Here is a 22,269-nt window from a genome sequence, read left to right as displayed (position 1 = left end):
TTAACAGATTAATAGTTATATTTTGTATTCTAAATTAACAAAATTAGTTTGATAATTAAAATGATATATATACATTTATTTGTTGAATTCAAATGGGTTCCTAACTAGTAGTCTAACTAACTAGCCACCTAGGCCTAGTCTGGTTGATTGGTAGTTTTAAATGGGTAATTTTGCACATCCCTACCTTATACCTGAAAATTATTTGTTACAGAGTAAAACCAATTGTCATTTCAGACACAACTGTTCTTCAATAGACATTTCTTTCTGAGAAAAAGGAGTTCAAGTATTTTTTTATTTTTTTTATAAAGTTTTCATATCAAAACATCAAATTACAATACTTACAGAATCACAATATTGCAATACATTTTGAATCGGCTAGGAAATATCGTCGTAATATCGAATCGCTAGGTCTATTGCAATTCTCAGCCATAGCGTCAATGCTTTCTATTTACAACACGTTTTGGTAGCGATTGAGTATTCTAACCAATCACAGACATGTAACTGAAATGGTACTGGCCAATCAGAGATGCTTAAATAGGTGGTCAATAGTTCAGAAAGAACTTACATACTGTATATTTCTTTCATATCTATTTAAAATATCTTTTATCAGGCCTAACATTAACAAACATTTTTACAATATTTAATGCTTAATAGATGCTTAGTAGAAACTGGAGTGCAGCTCATATCCACCATTGAAATCTGCTACTCTGAAGAAGCACGCGGTTGCATACTTTGTGACGTCATAGCAATTTAATCTTTTAATCAACATTAATAATCACAATTGGTATAATATCAAGGGCAATAATCAACAATTATTATTTTTGAGGCCTGGATAGCTCAACGAGTACTGACGCTGACTACCACCCCTGGAGTCATGAGTTCGAATCCAGGGTATAGACCCTTTTACAGCCCACGTGATCAAATAGTTGCGCGCGCATTTTGGCAACGGAAGTGGTGTTGTTTCCCACTGGCTCTAACGTGTTAGCAACTCCGAAAGTGTATCAAAACGGTTTCCCAGCATTAAAATGTCTGGTTGTTGCGTTTACGGTTGCACTAATCGATATTCCACCAAGGGGCTTAAGTTTTCTAGGATTCCGACAGGATCACGGCCGTTTCAGAAGAACCGGCGGCGCCTGTGGCTGCAGGCGATTAAACGTGTTGATTGGAGCGAGGACATAATAAAAAATGCTCGCGTCTGCAGCGCCCACTTTATATCAGGTAAGTTTATCTATGTACTCTTGAGTTTAATGGAAAGCATGGTTTACATTATTGATTGTCTGTAGCCTACGGTGTAGTTTATCAATGCAGCTGAAATTTGATGACCACATGCAGCTACTTTCATAAGCTGGTGTTGGATTTGGCTAGTAAACAAACTGTGTGTGTGTTATTTGCAGATGAAGCATTATTGGACTCTAGTAATCCTCGTTTACATTAGTGAATGTCTGTACGATGTAGAATAATATTCAAATGCAGGTAAAGTTTGATAAACTGGCGGTAGATTTGGCTAGTAAACAAACGTGTGTGTGTTTTATTTGAAGGTGAGGCGTCATTGGACTCTAGTAGTCCTGATTTTGTGCCTTCTGTGTTTGTGTACACAAAACCGAGCCAGAACCCCGAAGCAAAGTTGGAGAGGTAAGAATATTTAGTTTGTTTTTCTCTCTTGCATAACTGTACATTTCTGCTGTTTTTATTGTAGGTACCATAGGAAAAGGAGGAGAGATGATAGACCTATAACGGCAGCAAATCTATGTGTTTCTTCTAAAACTCTGAAACAAGAATGCAGCATGGATCATTGTCAAGGTATGAATGTATTTCATCTTAACTGACTGATTGTCAGGGTGTGTGTGTGCTCCTGCCAGGCATACTGCTCTAATTGCATATCTGTATATGAGTACACAGGCCCCTGGATGAGTCAAATGCAGAAGAAAAATCTCGCCCTGTGATCAACAAAGTATCTTCTCTTCTATCATGGAAAAGTTTTGAAAAATCATTGCTAAAATGTGTGAGAACCCCCAATTGTGAAATTGCTAATTTTTCACTTTTCTTTATTAAAGCTGAAGACGACATCCCAGTTACAAAGAGGGAATATGATGACCTGAACCAGAGACACTGTCAGCTTCAGGAGGATTATGTACACCTGTGTCAGAAGTTTGAGGCACTACAAGCAGAAAATGTAAAGCTGAAAGAGGAGCTGCAGAAATCTACATTTTCCTACACAACTGTCAAGTGCAACATTGGACAACTGTTTTTTCTCACCGGACTGACCTCCATGCTCTTTGAGAACAGGCAGCTTAGAAAGAATTATCCAAAAACTTACACTAGAAGACCACCTGTTGGTTATATTGATGAAATTAAGGTTGGGTCTATGTAATACTGACTTGGCATATAGATTAGGGATGCACCGATGCATCGGCTGAACATCGGTAACGGGCGATATTTGCCTCGTTAACTGCCATCGGCCATCGGGAAATAAAAATGACATAAATTCCATCGGGAAATAAAAATGGGCTGTTAGGAAGTCATTTAACACAACAAATCTCATTGGACATTTGAGAAGCAGGCACGAGGCAGTGTACGGCGATTACCTGCAAGCTGACCAAAAATGGAAAAATGAAGCCGCCAAGAAAGCGCAAACCCCCGGTAAGACTCAGACTTCAATTGACACGGCGTTTGAGAAAGCCAAACAGCTGCCTCCAGACAGCGCCAAAGCGAAACAAATAACAAACAAGGTGATGGAGTTCATCGCTTTAGATGACCAGCCTTTCTCTGCAGTGGAGGACGTGGGTTTTCGGAGTCTGATGAAGTTCATGGAGCCACGCTACACGCTGCCGAGCCGGCGTCACTTTGCCGAGGTCTGTCTCCCCGAAATCCACAACATTGTGGCCACGCACATTCATGAGCTACTGGCTTGCGACATCGCTGCAATCAGTTTCACCACAGATATATGGAGTTCAGATGTAAGCCCTGTGAGCATGCTTAGCCTCACGGCACAGTGGATTGATAAGGACCTCAACCTGGTGAAGGCAGTGTTGCACTCCCAGGAGTTCGCAGGTACCCACTCAGCATCTGCCATCTCGGAGGCATTTGAGAAAATGTTCCAGACGTGGAAAATCGACAAAACTAGAGTGCATGCTGTCCTGAGACGTCTTCTGAGTAAGCAGGCTGACACAGACCACGGCGTTAAAACAACAAAGACCTCATTATTAGAGGCTGTAAATAGACGCTTCGATCAAATCCAGTACGATCCCATGTTCTGCATTGCCACCTATTTGGATCCCAGATACAAGGATCATTACTTTGATGAGGATGTTAAACAACGCGCTCGAGAAATACTTGAGGCACACCTGTTGCCTGCTGCAGAAGATGGGACGCGCGATGGAGAGCGCACACATCACACAGAGCGCAAGAGGCAACGATCCGACAGAGCAGGGCCCTCCCTGCATGATGTGTTTGAGGAGATTCTGGAAGAAAATGGACCAGAGAGGACAAGTACCTCTGTATCCCAACAACTGGGTATTTTCCTGGCAGAGACCACTATTCCCAGAGGTGAGAGCGCACTCTGCTATTGGAGAAATAACCACCTGCGTTTTCCAGAACTCGCACAAATGGCACGCAAATACCTTAGTGCGCCATGCACCAGCACCGAGAGTGAGCGGTTATTCAGCTCTGTGTCTCATGTCTTGGATGAAAAGCGAAATAGGCTTTGCTGTGACAAGGCAGAGATGCTTATCTTTGTAAAGAAAAACATGCATCTTATTAAGAAGTAGGTGACTTATGTCATTAATGATCAGAAGTGGAGGTACTGTTTTTGTTTTATAAGATGCCCCATGTTCCAGCCTGTGAGTTCTGAAACACTGTAATGTTTTATTCTGTATGAGAAATACACAAGGTGAAAGATAGCCCTATTTATGTTTGTATTTATTTTAATAACATAATTTATTTATTTCACTTGTTTTTGCATTTACACTTTATGTATTTTTTTTTTATTTATCAGAAAAATATTTTTTATTGGGCCATGAAAATAATCTCATTGAGTAAGTTTTTGTTTATCAGGCTAAAACCACTCAAATAATTTTGTTGGGCAATGTACTGAAACAATCTTTTCATTGATTAGTTAGCAGTCAAAGGTTTTTGAATGTTATTTTTCAGAAAATAACTTGTTATAACTAATGTCAACCAGAAAGTGACATTAAAGGTTGTTTTTGTTTCATAAATTGGTCTGATTGAATTTGTGCTCATTCTAGGATAGTGTGATCAAGAGCCGAAAGACTTGTATGTTTCCATGGCACAAAAGAAGAAATAAATAACAAAAAGAAAAAACATCGGCATCGGCCAAGTTGTTATGTTAAACATCGGTATCAGTATCGGCCCAGAATTTCCCAATCGGTGCATCCCTAATATAGATTTAAATTATCAAAAACCACGATTTCAAATATATTGCGGAGCTGGGTCCCTGGTATGGCCTTGGTCCTTAAGCCACTCATTAAATGGCCAAGTAAGGGCGCAATACTTAAAAATATGCCAAAAACATTCAAGCGGAACTTTAAAAACTGCTGGTGCATAATAGACTGCACAGAAATGTTCATAGCTAGACCCAGTAATCTGACAGCTAGGGCCCAGACATGGTCAAATTATAAACACAACAACACAATTAAATATTTAATCGGCATCACTCCAGCTGGTGCAATTTCATTTCTATCTCCTGGGTGGGGTGGACGGGTTTCAGACAAGCAAATCACAAAAGAGTCAGGTTTCTTAGAACTTTTGGAGCCTAGGGATGAGGTTTTAGCCGACAGGGGATTTTTCATCAGAGACAAGCTTGCAGCTTATGGTGCAACCCTTCGTATCCCTCATTTCACAAAAGGAAAAAAGCAGCTTTCTGCACAGGAAGTTGACACATCTAGACAACTTTCTCATGTGAGAATCCATGTGGAGTGAGTTATTGGTCGGTGGAAAAACTTTAAGATTTTGCGCATACGTTGCCACGTCATCATTGTGTACAAACAGTAACAGGGTCTATGCTGATTGACTCCAGCCAGGTCTCATAAGCAACCAAATTGGCCTGGTTGCTAAGGAGGGTAGAGTCACACGTGGTAACCTCCTCATGGCCAATTAGTGGTTCTCACTCTCAATGGGGCAGTTGGTAAGTCGTGTGTGGATAGCAGAGAGTAGCATGAGCCTTCACATGCTGTGTGTCATGCACCTCGAGCCACTTGATAAGATACGCAGATTGACTGTCTCAAAAGCGGATGCAGCTGAGACTTGTCCTCCACCACCCGAATTGAGGTGAGTAACCATGCCACCATGAGGACCAAATAAGTAGCTGGAATTGGGCATTCCAAATTGGCAAGAAAAGGGGATACATTTTATTTATTTATTTTATTTTTGTCATAAACATGCAGCTGTAGTGTATATGTGTCATTTCTTTCTGCACTTGCAAACCCTTCATTTCTTGTCATTCAGTGGTATGTAGCAACCAACAACATTACTAACTTTATTCAAAGCTTTATTTAAATTTCTTTATCTTTCTATATGTCTCAAGGGACTGGGTGCTCTGATGTCACAATTTATAAATGCACTCTCTCTTGCAAATAATAAGAGTAAACTGACAGTTAAAGGAATGTCCTGGATTCAATACAAGTTGAGCTCAATTGACAGTATTTGTGGCATACACTTAATTACCACAAAAATGTATTTTGACTCATCCCTCCTTTTTTGTAAAAAAAAGCTAAAATGTGGTTTACAGTGAGGCACTTACCATGGAAGTGAATGTGGCCTATGGAATTTTTGGAGGGTTTAAACAGAAATGTGAAGCTTTTTTAAAGAAAAGGATGGACGAGTCAAAATAACATTTTTGCGGTAAACAACATTATGCTACAAAAGCTGTCTTTGAGTATTTAACCCGGAATAGTCCTTTATTCATGGCAGCCCTCAAGGAAAATACGAGAGCTGTTTGTGAGTGTCTGAGACAATAAAATGGTGATTTCACAAAACTACACATCTAAGCAGGCATAGTCTGAGGTGCACAATCAAGATGGGCACACCAAAAAATGCAAATCCCTCAGTGAGCAATGGGAAACTAGCTGCGGCTTATAGAAAGGATGGTATTGATGAATGGTATGAATTCAAGTGACTTGTTGTATTTACTCTGAGGTTGTTATATAATCCGCATTTAGATGTATGTGACATTTCTTGAGATTTAATCTAGTGCTGCTGATTAATTAATCAAGCATTAAGAAGTCTACCATGACCACAAGTAAATACAAAGACACTTCTCTTTATGAAGCATTAAAGCAAGTCAAGCTTAACTGCTTAAATAAAGCAATTCAAACAAAATGGCCTTTCTGTAAGGTTGTCCGGACTACACAAAAAAACTACAGGCTTTTCACAGAAAGTGTGTGCAACAGCAGCTCAACACAAATTATCCACAGCCTAAGGAAACTATTGCTCATGTGAAATCCCACGTGCTGCACATTCGGCAGCCAGGCATCTTTATGTCATCCCTCTGATGTCATCCCAGACGAAAGACTCTTCTTCAGCTTTTCTGGGATAGGATTACAGCTGGTCTGAATCGAGACTGATGTTCAGTGCATGAGGAATGAGCCATGTGACCAACACACTTTCACACCAGGCACTTGGCCCAAGTCACAGTGTTGATGGCTTGGGTAAACTGACTGCCGCATGGATGACCTTGTTTATTTTACACTCTTGCCACTGTTTAAGCCACTGGGTTATGCTTTTGAAAATGGCTGTTGCACAGTATTATCAGAGGCATTCTAAAGAATAACAGCAATTTTTTAATGAATACTGTGAAGTTGATGCATAGGACTGGGACAGTGAGGTATACTGCTTTTGGGACTCTCCAGAGTAATGAATCAAACTGTGGGCACTGGCTGTTGTCACATGACCCTTTGGAGACAGTTGCTAGGACAGTCAGTTCCTAGCAGCTCTGTAGCAATCAGTGCCATGTATAAAGTGGACAAAACAGTGGCTGCATTTTACAACTACACCTTAACAAGCAAGAAGTCACTTATCAGACACTTTTATCCAAAGCAACTTCTACAGGGTCAATCACCCTGGAGCAATTAGCTTGACCAAGTGCTTTGCTCAAGGGCACAATGGGGATGGCTCATGGCTCTTTTGTTCGGAGTCTCAAGCCAGCAACCTTCCACAACGCCTCATCCGAAGGTGCCTGGATCAAATGTGTAACTTAGTACAAGTTAAGCTTAATTGAAAGCATTCGTGGCATAAAGTTGATTACCACAAACCATAATTTCTTAAAGAAAAAATTTGTCAAACAGTGAAGCACTTACATGGAAGTGAATGGGTACCATTTGTAAATATTAAAACACTCACTGTTTCAAAAGTAAAGCCACAAGAAGTAGGCTACACAATATGTTTGTTAACATGATTTCCATGTGATAAAATTGCTTACTAACCTTTTCTGTGTAAAGTTATTCCCAATTTTACACCTTTGTTGCCATGATGACGCAACATGATTTGTATTGAAGCCGGAGTATTGCTTTTAAATGTTGCCTGAATTTGTTGGGGTAAATGACTGCTGTAGGAGCATTTGGGCTCTGTGGATAACACTGTAAGTGATATGAAGTCTCTGCCCTACCTGCTCACATTCACCAGCTGTTCACAGGTCCACTGGAGAGGGGACACCACTTAAACTTTCATAACTAACACGTAGCACCAGCAGGTTTACACTCAGACTCTGTTTCCAATTAGCTGAATCAGCTAATAGAAAAAATTATCAACTGAAGAATTAAGTAATGTAAACATAAAAATACAGAGTGGTGCGAATCACAGAACATAAGCATCAGTCATCAGGTAAAGCAGGACTGTATCTCAAGTAGTACTGAACAATAAAATAGAAACATTCAAGCACCAATTTTAATAAGTAATTTATGATCCAAGTGTTGTTGCAAACTAGCCCAAAACAAACACTGAGAGCGAAGAAAATTCTTGAATAATACCTGATTTTACGAACCATTACCTCACTTCCTTCCCTCAAACTGTTAAAATCCTTTTTTGAAGTAACCAAATACCACCAAAGCCCAAAAAGCCAAAAGTCTACAGTAGTGGCATGAAAAGCACCTATACTTTGGTACCAAGTCGCACTAGAATAAAAAAAGATGTCACGATACCAGTATTTCTCCAGTGCCGGACATAGACTCAATTTGATACCCGCACGGTATCTGATCGACCCACGATGGCTCACAAATACTCACACAAATGTAACATATTTGGTAAAAACAAAATCAAATGAATGCACGATTATTCAAACTAAAATTGTAATATGGCCTAGTGTGATAATTAAACTGCAATCTTTGTCTGCATGAGCTGTGTGCTTCAAAGTGAATGTGTAACGCATAATCACTCTTAACTCCAAACTCCACAGAATCAAGAGCTCTGTGTATTACTGTATATGAAATGACAGAGCAAAGCACTCAAACATGCAACACATGCAAACTATATATTTATTAAATTAAATCACAGCATTTGCGCTTTAATGATCACACAGGGCCATGTAGCAAACTGTTTTTCCAAGAGAAGTTTCCATCACATGTCAAAATAAAAGCTCTTATTAAAATAAAAGCTAGACACCTGAAACTAAAGAAATTGCAAAATAAATATATCTGAATATTACAATATAAATAAATAATAGTAATGATTATTAATAAAAACAGTAATACAATTATTAATACATAATAATAATAATAGTAATAATAAAAAAGAAACATATTAGGTAAGAAAACGCTATGGTATTATCACAGTTTGTCTCCACAGTGTTCAAGGACTCTTATTTTGAATCTTTCTCCTGCACTACATTTCCCAGTATCCTCTCCCCTAATCACTTCTTATTATCCCCACCTGTATGCTATTCCCTCATTAAGTTTCCAAGTGTGTGTATGTATGTATGTATGTATGTATGTATGTATGTATATACATACATACATACATACATACATACATACATACATACATACATACATATATATTAGGGCTGTCAATCGATTAAAAATCGATGTCAATCCTATGATCCACTTTGCGAGCATGACGCTCGGCTTTCATAGGAATGATTTGAAAATGCTCTCAGCTTCCCTCAAAATGCGCCAGTGGTAACGTAGGGTCAGACTGGATGAACTTGTTAATGCTAGCTGCCTTGCTAACAATTAGTTTATGTCGGACACCGGATTGATTCCATCCGCACCGCAAGACTTCATGACAACGGTTGCGCCCTCTCATCGTCTCTAATGAAGAGCGCGACAGAACAACAGTGATGTGGACAACAGCTCTGATCTTTCTGTGCTGTAATCTTGAATATTGTTCCCTAGCACCAAACATGCGTTATTTCTGCCCTGTCCCACTCCGCACGTGTTGGCTCTTTTCCCTGCATGTGTGTAGACATGAAGCGCCGCATGAGTTAACGTGGTTTCAAAGCACATTTTAGACCATAACATTTTTTCCTTCTAAATGTATCTTTATTAATAAGCGTGTTACGAGCCTTTAATAATAAAAAAAAATCGAATAAACAAATTGATTTGTTCTAATTTTGTGAAAATTAATTAGATATGGTAAATGGTCTGCACTTATATAGCGCTTTTTTTTTAACCTTAGAGGTTACCAAAGCGCTTGACACTGTGTCCCAATCACCCATTCACACACATACTCATACACCAATAGCAGCAGAGCTGCCATGCAAGGTGCTAGCCTGCCATTGGGAGCAACTTGGGGTTCAGTGTCTTGCCCAAGGACACTTCGGCATGTGGAGTCATGTGGGCCGGGAATCGGCAGCCAACCCGCTATACCAACTGAGCCACAGCTGCCCCGTCAGGAAGCCGTAGATGTCAGGAATGGATAAGGAAAGACTAAAATTACTAGTTGGTAGACTAGTCTCTCACTTTAATGAAAATACACAAATGTTTTTTTAAATGTAAAAAAAAACATTTTCTACATTTTCTCTCGGAACACCCCTGAACCCACATTCAGCATCATTCCACAGTCACAAGGGCTTCTATGCCCCCATATTTGGGTATTTGAATCTAAAAAAAAATATAAAAAATATTTAATCTTTATGTAAAAATATTCCAACAAATACTGGACTGCTGTCACTATGTTTCAGAACAAACAGATGATCTTTTAACATAAATTTTCAATTGATGAACGTTAAATTTTGAAAAAGTTTAATTGGTAAAAGATCCTGCAGACCCCACTGCTTGGCCGTCTCTGGACCCCCTGTGCAGTTTTGTAGAGACACAGCCCACTTCCGGAAAGGGGGTGGGGAGCAGCAGCACATTTGCATTTAAAGAGACATACACGAAATCAGCATGTTTTTGATTCCACCCAAAAAGAGGCATTTATAACATGGTAAAATAAGTGATCCGTTGGGTATTTTGAGCTGAAACTTCAAAGACACATTCTGGGGACACCTGAAACTAATATTACATCTTATAAAAAGGGGCATAATAGGTCTCCTTCAAGTACTTTTCCCCAGGTCTAGTGCTTTTCATCGCTTGGAATTATATTACCTTGAAGCCGCTTTAGGGGAATTTTTAGCTCTTACTAAAAATAGATACTTTTGGCATGTGATTGGTCAAAACCCAGTATTGAGAAAGATTTTTACAGTGATACACACATGCCAACTGGTACTCGCCAGTCACACATCAGACTTGCTGGCTTACGGAGATGAATTGTGGATAAAATATCTTTAAATGTCTGCAAAAGTTCAATTTGTGCTGTCTTCAGACCTGTATGAACCTTTCCTGGGACTGGACATGGACCTAAAGCCATTTTTTATGTACTTTTTCCCTTTCACCACCATTGTCTCCTCCTGCAGATGGTCACAAATATGGTGGCTGCAGTGAAAAGTGACGTCACTGAAACAGGTCAATTGGTTTTGGTGCGACACAACACTCGCACCCGGTGAAAAAAGGGTGCAACTAATAATGGAGCAAAGAGCCCTAAAGCACAGTTCTCTCTTGTTCTACTGTTTCCGGTGTGCTGTAAATAGGGTATGACTCACATAAAAGCATAGGATCATGTAACTTTCAAACTGTTTACCACAAACCATACACAAAACAACACACAAGACTTTTCTGGGTGATACACAGGGCCTTGGCAGTATACTGTGTGGCTACTGACTCTAACAAAGGGCCAAACTAAAGCCAGAAAAAAACCCCACAAAGAATGGTGGAGCACCTCTAAAGCAGTCCATTCAGTCAGCATCAGAACCTGATGTGGGCCTAAACATCTCATGACAAGTCTGTGCAATTAAAGTTAGAATAAAAGTCTTTGAACTTCAGCTTGTCTAATTGTCGGAAGGCAAAATTACTGATGTTAACTGTGCCAAAAGAAGCCTACAGTGTTAAAGAAATGTTCCACGTTCAGTAAAAGTTCAATCGACAGCATTTGTGGCATTATGTTGAATACCACAAAAAACTAATTTGACTCGTCCCTAGTTAAAAAAATAAAAAAGCAAAAATCATTTACAGTAAAGTGCTTACAATGAAAGCGCAAAGGTCTTGCCAATATACACTATATTATAAAAGATTAGCCACAAGATGTAAACATTATACGTTAAAATGATTTCAGTGTGATAAATTGCTTACTAGCCTTATCTGTGTAAAGTTATATTCAGTATCAGGATTACAGGGTTTACCAGCATTACAACAAAGTTGTAATATTGGATATAACTTTACACAAATATGGTTAGTAAGTGATTTTATCACACAAAATTGTGCTATCATATGACTTGACTTGACATGAACTCGCTTCTCAATTGCACATATTTATTTAATAACATGGCACAAATTGAGATAAAGCATGATGTGTTATGGACGTCGCCATCTTTGATATTTATGTAAGTCACTGTCACTATGGTTACAGCTGTTAGAATACAGGGTTGACTTCGGTTGTTCATTCATACAGACAGTATTCGACAGTCTCGAGCTGCTACTGCAAGATGTTGTATGAACATGACATTTCAAGACTCACACCTGTAAGTAAACAGTTGTCAATCTCAAACACTGACTGTGTGAACGTAGCCATGGATTAAACAACTGAAGCCTTATGGGTTACTTTTGTGCTGCCTTTAGGAGAACCAAATTTCACTTACATTTTATGGACCTACAGAGCGGAGATATTCTGCTAAAAATCTTTGTTTTCTGCAGAAGACAGAAAGTCATAAAGATCTGGGATGGCATGAGGTTGAGTAAATGATGAGAGCATTGTAATTCTGAGGTGAACTACTAGTTTAATCCAGTAAAAAAAAATTTACCCAAACACTATTCATAAAACTAAGTCAAAACATACCTACACTACTACTACTACTACTACTACTACTACTTCCAGTGTCTACTTCAGGTTAGCCTAACATCATTTGTAATGTGCAAGGTTATATTTAGCTCAATAAATCTTATAAAACGTCATGATGATTGCAACTGGGGATATAGCAGAGTTCAGCTCATGTTGCATATAACACATATATTACATTGTTAATAGCATTGCATATAGCACCGCCAATGATACAGTACAGAACGCATATATTACACAATATGCAATACAGTACTGTGCAAAAGTCTTAGGCACATAGGATGTTTCACAAAAGCATTTGTCTTAAGATTTATATCTTCAACTTCAGTGTGTCAGTAGGATGCAAATTCTCAAAGAAGCTTGGAACATCCTATCTGCCAACAACCAAGAAAAACTGTGACCAGGTGTACCTAGGATAATTGGAGCTATTTAAAAGGCAAAGGTGGTCACACCAAATATTGATTTAGCTTTTTTATGTTTACTGGAATTTGCATGACATTAAGTGATCAATGAAAACTATTTATGTCATTATTTTTTACGACATTCTCACTATGCAATATTTAACCACAGCACAGCACTATATATAGCAAGACTACAGACTGCAACTAAAATCAAAGATGAGGCCGTAAGTAACATATACAATACCGTAAACAAAACAATACACTATATGACATAACTACCAATTAAATACCTGGGATGCATAAAAGGTTGCTGGGCTGAAAAGAGGGTCCCAAACCTGCCAATTGACAGCTACAATGAACTATAACAATGTAATTTGTTAAATTTCGCCATTTCTAGTTTTAAATCAATAGAAACTGTGCTTATGTCAACGCTTGAACGGACTTTACGAGTGCCTCAAAGTTGCTGAGGCACAAGTATCGTGTTAGCTAGCAAATTGACCATCAAGTCGTGTAATACGCAATTGTGTGCGTTTTTTAAAGACTTTTAAATAACTTTTATAGTTTGTGTGAATTTTGTTCGTCTAGTTTTGGCAGTAAAGGACTCGCCCGCTGTCCCCTCAAAGAGTCAAGCCTAAAACACACAACCTAATGGCCAACTTTCCATTCTACAAGCTCTACTTTCACACCAGTTTTTCCACAGAAAACAGCTAAGCAGTCAAATTACAGATAAAGCAGAAATATGGGACACTTTCCTTTCATAACCGACACTGAGCCACTAATGATATCGACCCGGTTCCGCGAAGCTTTTTCGGGCTCGCGCAGCTAAAGCTAATGCAGTCGCGCGCTTACCTCGAGCGGCCTCTCGGAATTTCTCTCCCATTTCCTCCCGCTCTGGATTTTCGTTTTCAGAAAATCCCCGCGGGGTCGTCTTCCTTTAGTTTGATTTGTTATTCAGCTTTGTTTAAATGTCCAAAATACGGCTTGCGTACTGTCTAAAAAAAGACTTGACGACTAAGTACATTCTTACTCCCACAACAACAACAATGTCAACCAAGGCGTTACAAATCCGCCCATCTAAGGAAACTCTACTGGCGTTTTGGGCCAATCAGAACGCGAGCTGAGCTTGACGGACACAAAATTGAACCACTGACAGTATGTATTGTCTAGTCAGCTCCGCCTCTGGGCAGATAAGGGCAAATGTGAGGAGAGAGTGAGTGGGAGCTCAGTATTCCATGCTGGTTGGTTAACCACAGTCTCTGGTGGGCACCGGTTCGAGGAGCCTCTGTACAAAAAAAAAAACTGATCAAAATGACAAGTGCCATAAAGTTGGCTCGACGTTGGACGTTCGATATTCAGAAATTGACGCAAATTTAGGGACCGTCTCTAAAGTTACATACTACGTTGGCGTGCACATTTCTAACTTCAATAGCATTTGAAGCATATCACATACAGTCACAAAACCAACTCCAAAGTGTTCAGCTAGGTGTTAGAAATAATGCACACCTTTTAGATTTTTCATATTTATTAAAATAAACTGTCCAATCATATGTAAACATTGCTATCTGTATCCCTACTGTATAGTCTCATACACAAAATATACCATAATTTTAAGCTCAAAAGCATTTGAAGCATATCACCTAGTCACAAAACCAACTCCAAAGTGTTCAGCTAGGTGTCAGCAATAATTAACTCCTTTTAGATTTTTGATATCTATATAAACATTACAATGTTTACATATGATTGGACATTTTATTTTAATATATATGAAAAATCGAAAAGGTGTGCATTATTGCTAGGTTTTGTGACTGTATGTGATATGCTTCAAATCCTATTGGAGTTAGAAATATGTACAGTGTCGTATGTGACTTTTGAGATGGTCCCTAAATTTGTGACTAATTCTTAATATAGAACGTCCAACGTCTAGCCGACTTCATGGCACTCAAATAGCAAAAGCAACAGAGCAATATTTAAAGGAATGACTTGGTCATGACGTCATTTGCTGATGCTCAAGATGATGGTGCTAGATAAATGTCATCAGCATCAATTCCACATATTGTGACAGTATGACCTCCGCTTGACACCTTCAAAGATGGAGACTCGTGTCCAGTTTACATAAGTCCGTTATTTTGTATAATGACATGTTAACACCTAACATTTTGTGTGAATACCTACATCTATTTTTAAGTGGTCTGAAAGACATTACATAATCGAGATATGACATTTCATTCAGGAACTTCCAATGAGAGCAGACTTCTGTTCAAATGTTACATGCACCTAAAATTAAGCTTCTTGTACAGATACCTCAGAAAGTTAAAACAAGTTCTGAAGCACCAAGCATTGCTCTTTATTTGACAAAATTATTAGATTTTTTAGCCAGTCTTGATGAATCTACCTTGGGCATTTCTGTTAAATTATATAATAAAATATAAATAATTTCAAAGAAATAAGAGCAGCACATATTACTTCAATTAATCAGGGTTCCCACTCCTTATGACCAATGAATTCCACAAGTTTTCCAGTTGTTTCTAATTACTGGATGAGGATTTTAAAAACACAGTAGAAAGTGCACTTGCAAAGAACAATTTCTAGCAATTTAATCATTTTAGAGCTCGGTAAAATCAATAACATTTATATCTACTTTAGAAATTACTGCAATTGACCTGATACTTCCAGGTTTTTCCTTGACCAACCCGGAATAATTCTAATGTGCTACTGAGGCGATTATTGTCAAATACTTTATTTTATAAGCAACAAACTTTAGACTAAATTCTGTGCAATATACAGTATATTACAGTGACAAAACCAATGTCAAGTGTACACCGATGATGGCCAAGTTAATGTTCTTGCTGATAAATATCAACATATTAAGTAGTAATTGTAAATGTAATCTGGAAATATTAATACATGACAAGCCAATGTAAATTCCTCTCCAAAGAAGCATTGTGAAATATCTGGAAAATCAGTTCTTATTGAAAACAAAACAGGCACAAAACAAAGAAGTAAATCCAAATTAATTTATTGGAAGTGTACAAATCACTAATCATGACACAGAATCCAATGAGTGAATTACATGTACTGCCACTTTGTACAAAAAGAAAACTACATAAAATCTAACACATATGCTTCAGCAGTACTCTGCATTCTTCAAAAGTTACAATTAAGAAGAAAAAAAAAAAAAAAAAAAAAACTCCAACCAGGGCAACACTAAAATCCTTATTTAGAGATATTCCCACACTCCATTCTAACACCAAACTGTCTCGAAATTATAATGCGACAGGCTGGGAAATGGACACTGGTGGGAAATAAGGGAAAATCAACGTCGCCGTCTGTCAGGGCTCCTGCTGCGCCGCCTTCCACCCCTAGAGGAAACAACATTGCCCCATTAGTCATGTTTTATAAGCACCTGCATCATTAACAACTGCATTAGAAGACAAATCTCCCTTACAAATAAAGTCTGTGGGAGTATATAAGAAAGTTAGTTACCTCCTCTTGCTCTTAGGGGGTCCTCTTACAAAGCCCCAGTCAACATTGATTGGTTGACCCATAAGTTCTTGGCTATTCAGCCCTTCCATCGCAGCCTGGGCTTCTTTATAGGTCTCATACTCCACCAGTGCATAGCCCTATGAAAAACAAGGTCTCATTGAGTGCAAGATCAGGTTACAAACAAAATGAGAACCTACTCAAAGGGATCCTTCGTCTGGTTCCAGAAGACTTTCACAAACTAAACACATGTATTCTAATTTTGTCAGCTTGCAAATGTAAACAACGTATAATTTCAACTACATAATAGAGGGCGAATTCCAAATGGTGCTTTTGCGCCCTTGAAGGGCACTGCAGGAAGGGGGCGGCACACGAAAGGGCATTCCAAAAGAAAGTAAGCAACTCAACCCCTCCACAAAGCTGTTAGCACAGGGTACATGTGACGAGAAAGTAATTTTACAGTTTATGATCATGAGACCCTGGGTGGTGTGTCTTCAAAATATATCATAAAGCAAGGTTGTCAGGAAGAATATTACATGTTCAAATACTCGGGCAAGCGCTATAGCCCTTTTGTAGCAGATGCATCTCCCCCTCCGCAGTTTACATTCATCCTCATCAATAAGATAGTAGACAGCCATAAGCAGAGGTACTACAAAAACAGGGTCCATTTTTCCTGTAGTCTACACACCCTGAGGTTAATTATTTATTATTAAGACTCTTGTGCATCAAATAACTTTCGGCGGGAAATGTTCATTTATGTTTTTTATATACATTTATGTAGTACAGCTATATTATTATAAAAATAAAGATGCTCACTGCCGATTGGAAATAGTCCAGAATGTCCTTCATTCCCTTTATGTAGAGACTGCTGTGGCAGTACGCACACCTAAATGAAATCTCCCTTGTCATGGAAAATTATGTTGTCAACACTATTTACAATGGTTGGAATGCCTGCCCAAACACAACGCTATTTGGTCAAATTGAACTTAAACTTGTGGGTCAACCCTTGTTGACCCTAATGACAAGTGTTTTGTAAGAAACCGTTTTATTTAAAATACTGCCATCTAGTGGACAAACTCAATTGCACTGAGGTGTTGCCCTGTTTTTACCACTAGTCTGTAGGGTTAAACGTTACAATAAATATTAATATTAACAATTTTGTGGGCAATGTTTAATTAAGCAATGTCTTAAATTATCTTGGTGCACTTTTTAGTTGGCTATTACATTTCTTAAAGACCGTTGGATTAATTGCACAACCCTTAATTTTCTCAAGACTTAAAGTTTTTGAGTTAAAGGAACAGTTAATCAGAAAATGAAAATTCTCTCATCATTTACTCACCCTCATGCCATCCCAGATGTGTATGAGGGCATCTTCAACTTTGTGTTAGAGATGGTCAGTTTATTTAATGTCTATGAATCAATTCAACCAGCCTGTTTCAATTAGGCCACATAAAATTTGAATCAATTAAAACTTTTTTTGCATCATCATCAAAAAATGTTCATGAATGCCCTTGTATGACATTTTCATGGAGGCAATAAAGCCTTCCAGAAGCATGATAAATTCACCAAGTATACCTCAAACTAACAGTTGTCTCACTGTTGCCACAGAAGACAACTACCATTTCAAATCCACAGGAAATGAACAGCAGTCACAGGGACAATAGAGAAATATATGCAAAGTGAGTATTATATCATGTCATGTCATATGTCAACAGACTCAAGCTGTGGCAGATAAACTACAAAAGGCTATTTTGAAAAATAAAAAAAGCTTGGTTAAAAAAATTCAAAGATCTTGTATAAAAAAAATTTAAAAAAGTGTAAAACAACAAAGAGCATAGAAAATATTACATTGCACCAGAATTAAAAATTGGACTAACCTTAAGGTAACCTGTTCTTCTGTCCAAATTCAAATGCAAGTTCTTGATTTCTCCAAACTCTGCAAACTTGTCGTGGACGTCCTCTTCAGTCGCCTCCTCGTGTACACCAGTCACAAAAAGAATCCATCCTTCAACAGCTGCAACGACACCACAGTACATGTTTAAAGAGGGCTTTACAGACTGGAGGTGAAACGTTAGTCTTTTTTTGTTTGTTAGTTATTTCAGATGATGTTATCTCAGCATGTCATATCCAGTGCAGCACATTACACTTACATCTCTGTGGTCCAGGCTCATCTCCGTCCTGTTCTACGGTGTCATAATCCTCTCTGACTCTAGATCTTGCTCCCTCCTCTGTGGGGGAAAATAAAAAAAAAGCAAACACCATTAAATAATGTTTCACAGAGCCATGGAAGAAAAAAGAAAAAATTATTTGAGGGTGTGACTTACCTGATCCAAACCCACGACCCTTTCTCTTCTTGGCCTTCTCTTTTAGCTTGTGAATGCTCTCTGTAGGGTAAACATAACAAACAGGAGAGTAAGTCATTAAGTAAACATTTAAGGTAGTCATGATTACGGTACATCAGAATCATAAGCAGTAACTTAATGGATTTACTCAAACTGAAAGTTGCAAAACCGTTTCACCATTTCCACGACTAAAAAGAGGTACAAATTGACACATGCGTAATTATAACTCAACAACACAGCATTGGCATACAAATCTGAGCAATAGGAGTCCTAAAAAAAACAGAAGAAATTACATTGTAGGAGTTTAACCCTTGTGCAACCTTCAAGGAAATGTTTGTCTTTTTAATGTTTTCGATCATTTAGGCTGCGTTAATGCCAACGGCATCAATTTTGCAAAAGGTGTATATTTTTGGGGAAATTTTGATATTTCAACCAGTTCCTATAATACATCTATATTACAATGATCTTAAGGACAGAAATGTCCCCATTGAAACCCATTAAAACTGCAAAATTTTATCCCAGTGCCATTAAAGCACAAAATCATGAATTCTATGATATTATGCTTTCATTCCGGAGACCGGGATAAACATTTTAATTTTTCCCACCAGATAGCGCCATTTTTCTCATTTTTAGCCGATGGAGCAAATAAATGCTTTTTCCCCTATTTTCTGTTTGCTTATTATGGAGCACTGCAGGAAAACTGAACAAATGATGCAGCGAAAACTATGTGGGTGTGAAGGTATGGATGTCAGAGTGCATTTTGTACGCGTGTATTGAGAAATTTGTGTTTAAAAAACCCCACAGTGGCAAAATGTAAACTGGCATTTAAAGGATTACAATCCTGAAAATGAATGAATATTCTTTTTTAAATCTGACAGCACAAAAATAATAAATATATCAAAACCAATGTGTGGCTAAACATTTACATATCCCAGACTGTGAAAAAACAAATATATATATATATATATATATATATATATATATATATATTATACCATGATCCTGAAAATTATTTAATATTTGATCGTTTTGATCAGGACAGTTGTTGGTTAAAAAAAAATAATTCACTGAAAGTGGAAATTAATATGAATATAATCATTTTTATGGCAATTTTCTGACGCAGACATTTTTGACCTCGACGTAACTTTTTTTTTTTAAAACTGACGCACAAGGGTTAACAAAACTAAGCGATTTAAAAGCTAAATAATAGTGATGAAGGGCGATAAAGATTGAAAAGCGCGAGTTGTTTGGATTAGCTAGCGGTTAGCACGCTTGCTAACAGCAACAGGCCCACCGGAAATAAACCCGAGCATTCAACTATTCGAAAACTTACGAGGTAATATCATATAAAACAAATTAAGCTAAATTTGGAGTATTAGAATACAAATGAAAATTTACCATCTTCGTCCATAGGAAAGTCTTCACCTCCCGCTTCATGAAGATCCAACACGTCCGCCATGATGCCTGCGTGAGAGTGAGAATGAGAATGCGGCCTCGAGCATGCGCAGAACGTACAATGCGATGCTGTCTCTTCTTCGTTCATTCGCATCAACTGCTGCTCGAGTACTTGGCCATCTACTGTTTTGGAAGAAATAATCGCCAGTCATTCAATGCTACGTCAGACCACTCGCTATGTATTTGGCTTGAAAACGAAATTTGGCCTGTTGCCATCTTAATGGACGAAAATTGTCACTTGTTAGCTTATGACTAACAATTTTGTACCACATACAACATCTATTGCGAACATAAGCATTTTGACTGTCTTTTCAAAGCCATAGAACTGGTCAGGTTGTAGTCCAAAAACCCTGAGAAAAATAGCATTTGCGAGACATTGGTTCCCTCAGGATTTTTCTCTTTTTTATAATGGCAGTTTTGGAATTATGAGTAAAATGAGGTCTGTGGTAAACTTAAATTGAAGATGTTTTGTTCTACAACATAAATCACACACAATCATACCCCAAATGTGAACTTTGTAGCTGTCTTGTTTTTAAAAAAGGTACACTGGAGGCCAAATGTTGGGAATAATGTACAGCTCTTATGGAAAGAAATTGATACTTTTATTCACCAAAATGGCATTCAATTGATCACAATGTATAGTCAGGACATTAATAACGTGAAACATTACAATTGCAATTTGAAAAAAAAATTCTTAAACTACTTCAAAGAGTCCTTATAAAAAAAAATCGTCCACGTGCAGCAATGACAGCTTTGCAGATCCTTGGTATTCTAGCTGTCAGTTTGTCCAGATACTCAGGTGACATTTCACCCCACACTTCCTGTAGCACTTGCCAGAGATGTGGCTGTCTTGTCGGGCTCTTGTCGGGCTCTTCTCAAGCACAACAAAAGCTCAATGGGGTTAAGATCCATAATAGGGCCTACTCTTTTCCAATTATCTGTTGCCCACTCTAATGGGTGATGGGGGCAGGTGAGGCTGAGTTCTTCCTGAAGTCCACAACCATCTCCACTGTCTTTAGAGCATTGAGCTTGGTTGATTTGTGTGTAAAACTGTATATGTTACAGGCATTGTTTTCTTTCTTCAGTATAGAACTGTAATTGGTGGTGGCGTAGTGGACTAAAGCACATCACTGTTAATCAGAAGGTTGCTGGTTCAAGCCCCACAGCCACCACCATTGTGTCCTTGAGCAAGACACTTAATCCAAGTTGCTCCGGGGGGATTGTCCCTGTAAGAAGTGCACTGTAAGTCGCTTTGGATGAAAGCGTCTGCCAAATGCATAAATGAAATGTAATAGAACTCTGGTGTTACCATCTCCCCTCACTTCTATTTTATGGAAAATGGCTAATAACACAAAAATGAATCAATTGTTGCAAACTTTTTTATTTTTTTACAAATTTCAAAGAAAGAAAATTGCAAATATATTCAAAACCTTTTTTATATTGTTTTTGTCACAAAAAAGTTTTGTCAACATTTTCCAATTTATAGGCCTATACACAGTAAATATTTATTTTCCATTAAATTTTAACTATAACAATGATTTAGTTTTTTGTGCTAGCAGAAATGTCATTGCCAGCAAATTGTTGTGCACTACATTAACATTGATTTGATATTAAAACCCAACCTGCCTCAAAAAGTATTCTTGTCCAAGCACCCTTTGAGAAGACCATTGAGAAGACCAGCACAGGGAAATGTGTTATATACTTTAAAAGCTGTTCAATGGAAAGGAGGGGGCGAGAACCGGCTTGTCAATATAAATAATATTTTAATGATAAACAAAAGACAAAAACACACATGACGCACATGTCCGTAAACGATCTCTCTCTCCCGCACCACCGTCCGCAATCGGCCTTTATCCCTCTCGGAGGCTTGATTAGCCTGATAAGGGACCGGGTGTGTATAATCACGACCCGGCCCCGCCCTCCGCCCTGCCACATATACATTTTTTAAAAGCATCTCATGGCAACTACTTGTATATACATATGGTATTACTCTATAAATCTACTTTAAATATGGGTCCACTCGACAATGACCTGTTAAGAGATTGTAAAGTTCAGAGCTCCTAATGTTGGACCCCAACAATCCCTTTAGTAGCTAAAGTGGGACAAGAAGGCCTGATTACAGATATTTTCCCTACTCCACAGTTTTAGATAAACCCAATCAGTTTGTGAATAATGGCTGAGTTGGCTGGTGTTGATGTGTATGCCATGTAGCCACATTGTCCCCTTCTCTCAAAGCATATTAAGCGGTAGTATATACTGTAGGTTTCATG

General features: G+C 38.2%; 2 protein-coding genes across 2 annotated transcripts in view; both read right to left on the bottom strand.

The window, feature by feature from the left end:
* Positions 1 to 13,742, bottom strand: part of LOC127657472 (OTU domain-containing protein 7B-like) — a 52,036-nt gene extending 38,294 nt beyond the window's left edge. The window contains 1 exon segment of the mRNA XM_052146274.1: positions 13,572 to 13,742. The gene's annotated coding sequence lies outside the window, so the exon portion shown is untranslated.
* Positions 13,743 to 15,707: 1,965 nt separating this feature from the next.
* LOC127657495 (RNA-binding protein 8A-like) lies at positions 15,708 to 20,025 on the bottom strand. Its single transcript, XM_052146308.1, has 6 exons — positions 19,943 to 20,025; positions 18,527 to 18,586; positions 18,353 to 18,430; positions 18,080 to 18,216; positions 16,206 to 16,342; positions 15,708 to 16,081 (listed from the first exon to the last, which is right to left on the bottom strand). Exons 1-6 carry the CDS (start codon positions 20,001 to 20,003, stop codon positions 16,036 to 16,038), a joined length of 519 nt encoding a protein of 172 aa, XP_052002268.1. The 5' UTR covers positions 20,004 to 20,025; the 3' UTR covers positions 15,708 to 16,035.
* Between the last annotated feature and the right edge of the window lie 2,244 nt (positions 20,026 to 22,269).

The sequence above is a fragment of the Xyrauchen texanus genome, chromosome 17 (assembly GCF_025860055.1).
Source record: "Xyrauchen texanus isolate HMW12.3.18 chromosome 17, RBS_HiC_50CHRs, whole genome shotgun sequence".
NCBI lineage: Eukaryota > Metazoa > Chordata > Actinopteri > Cypriniformes > Catostomidae > Xyrauchen > Xyrauchen texanus.
This window is presented reverse-complemented; position numbering and strand designations above follow the sequence as displayed.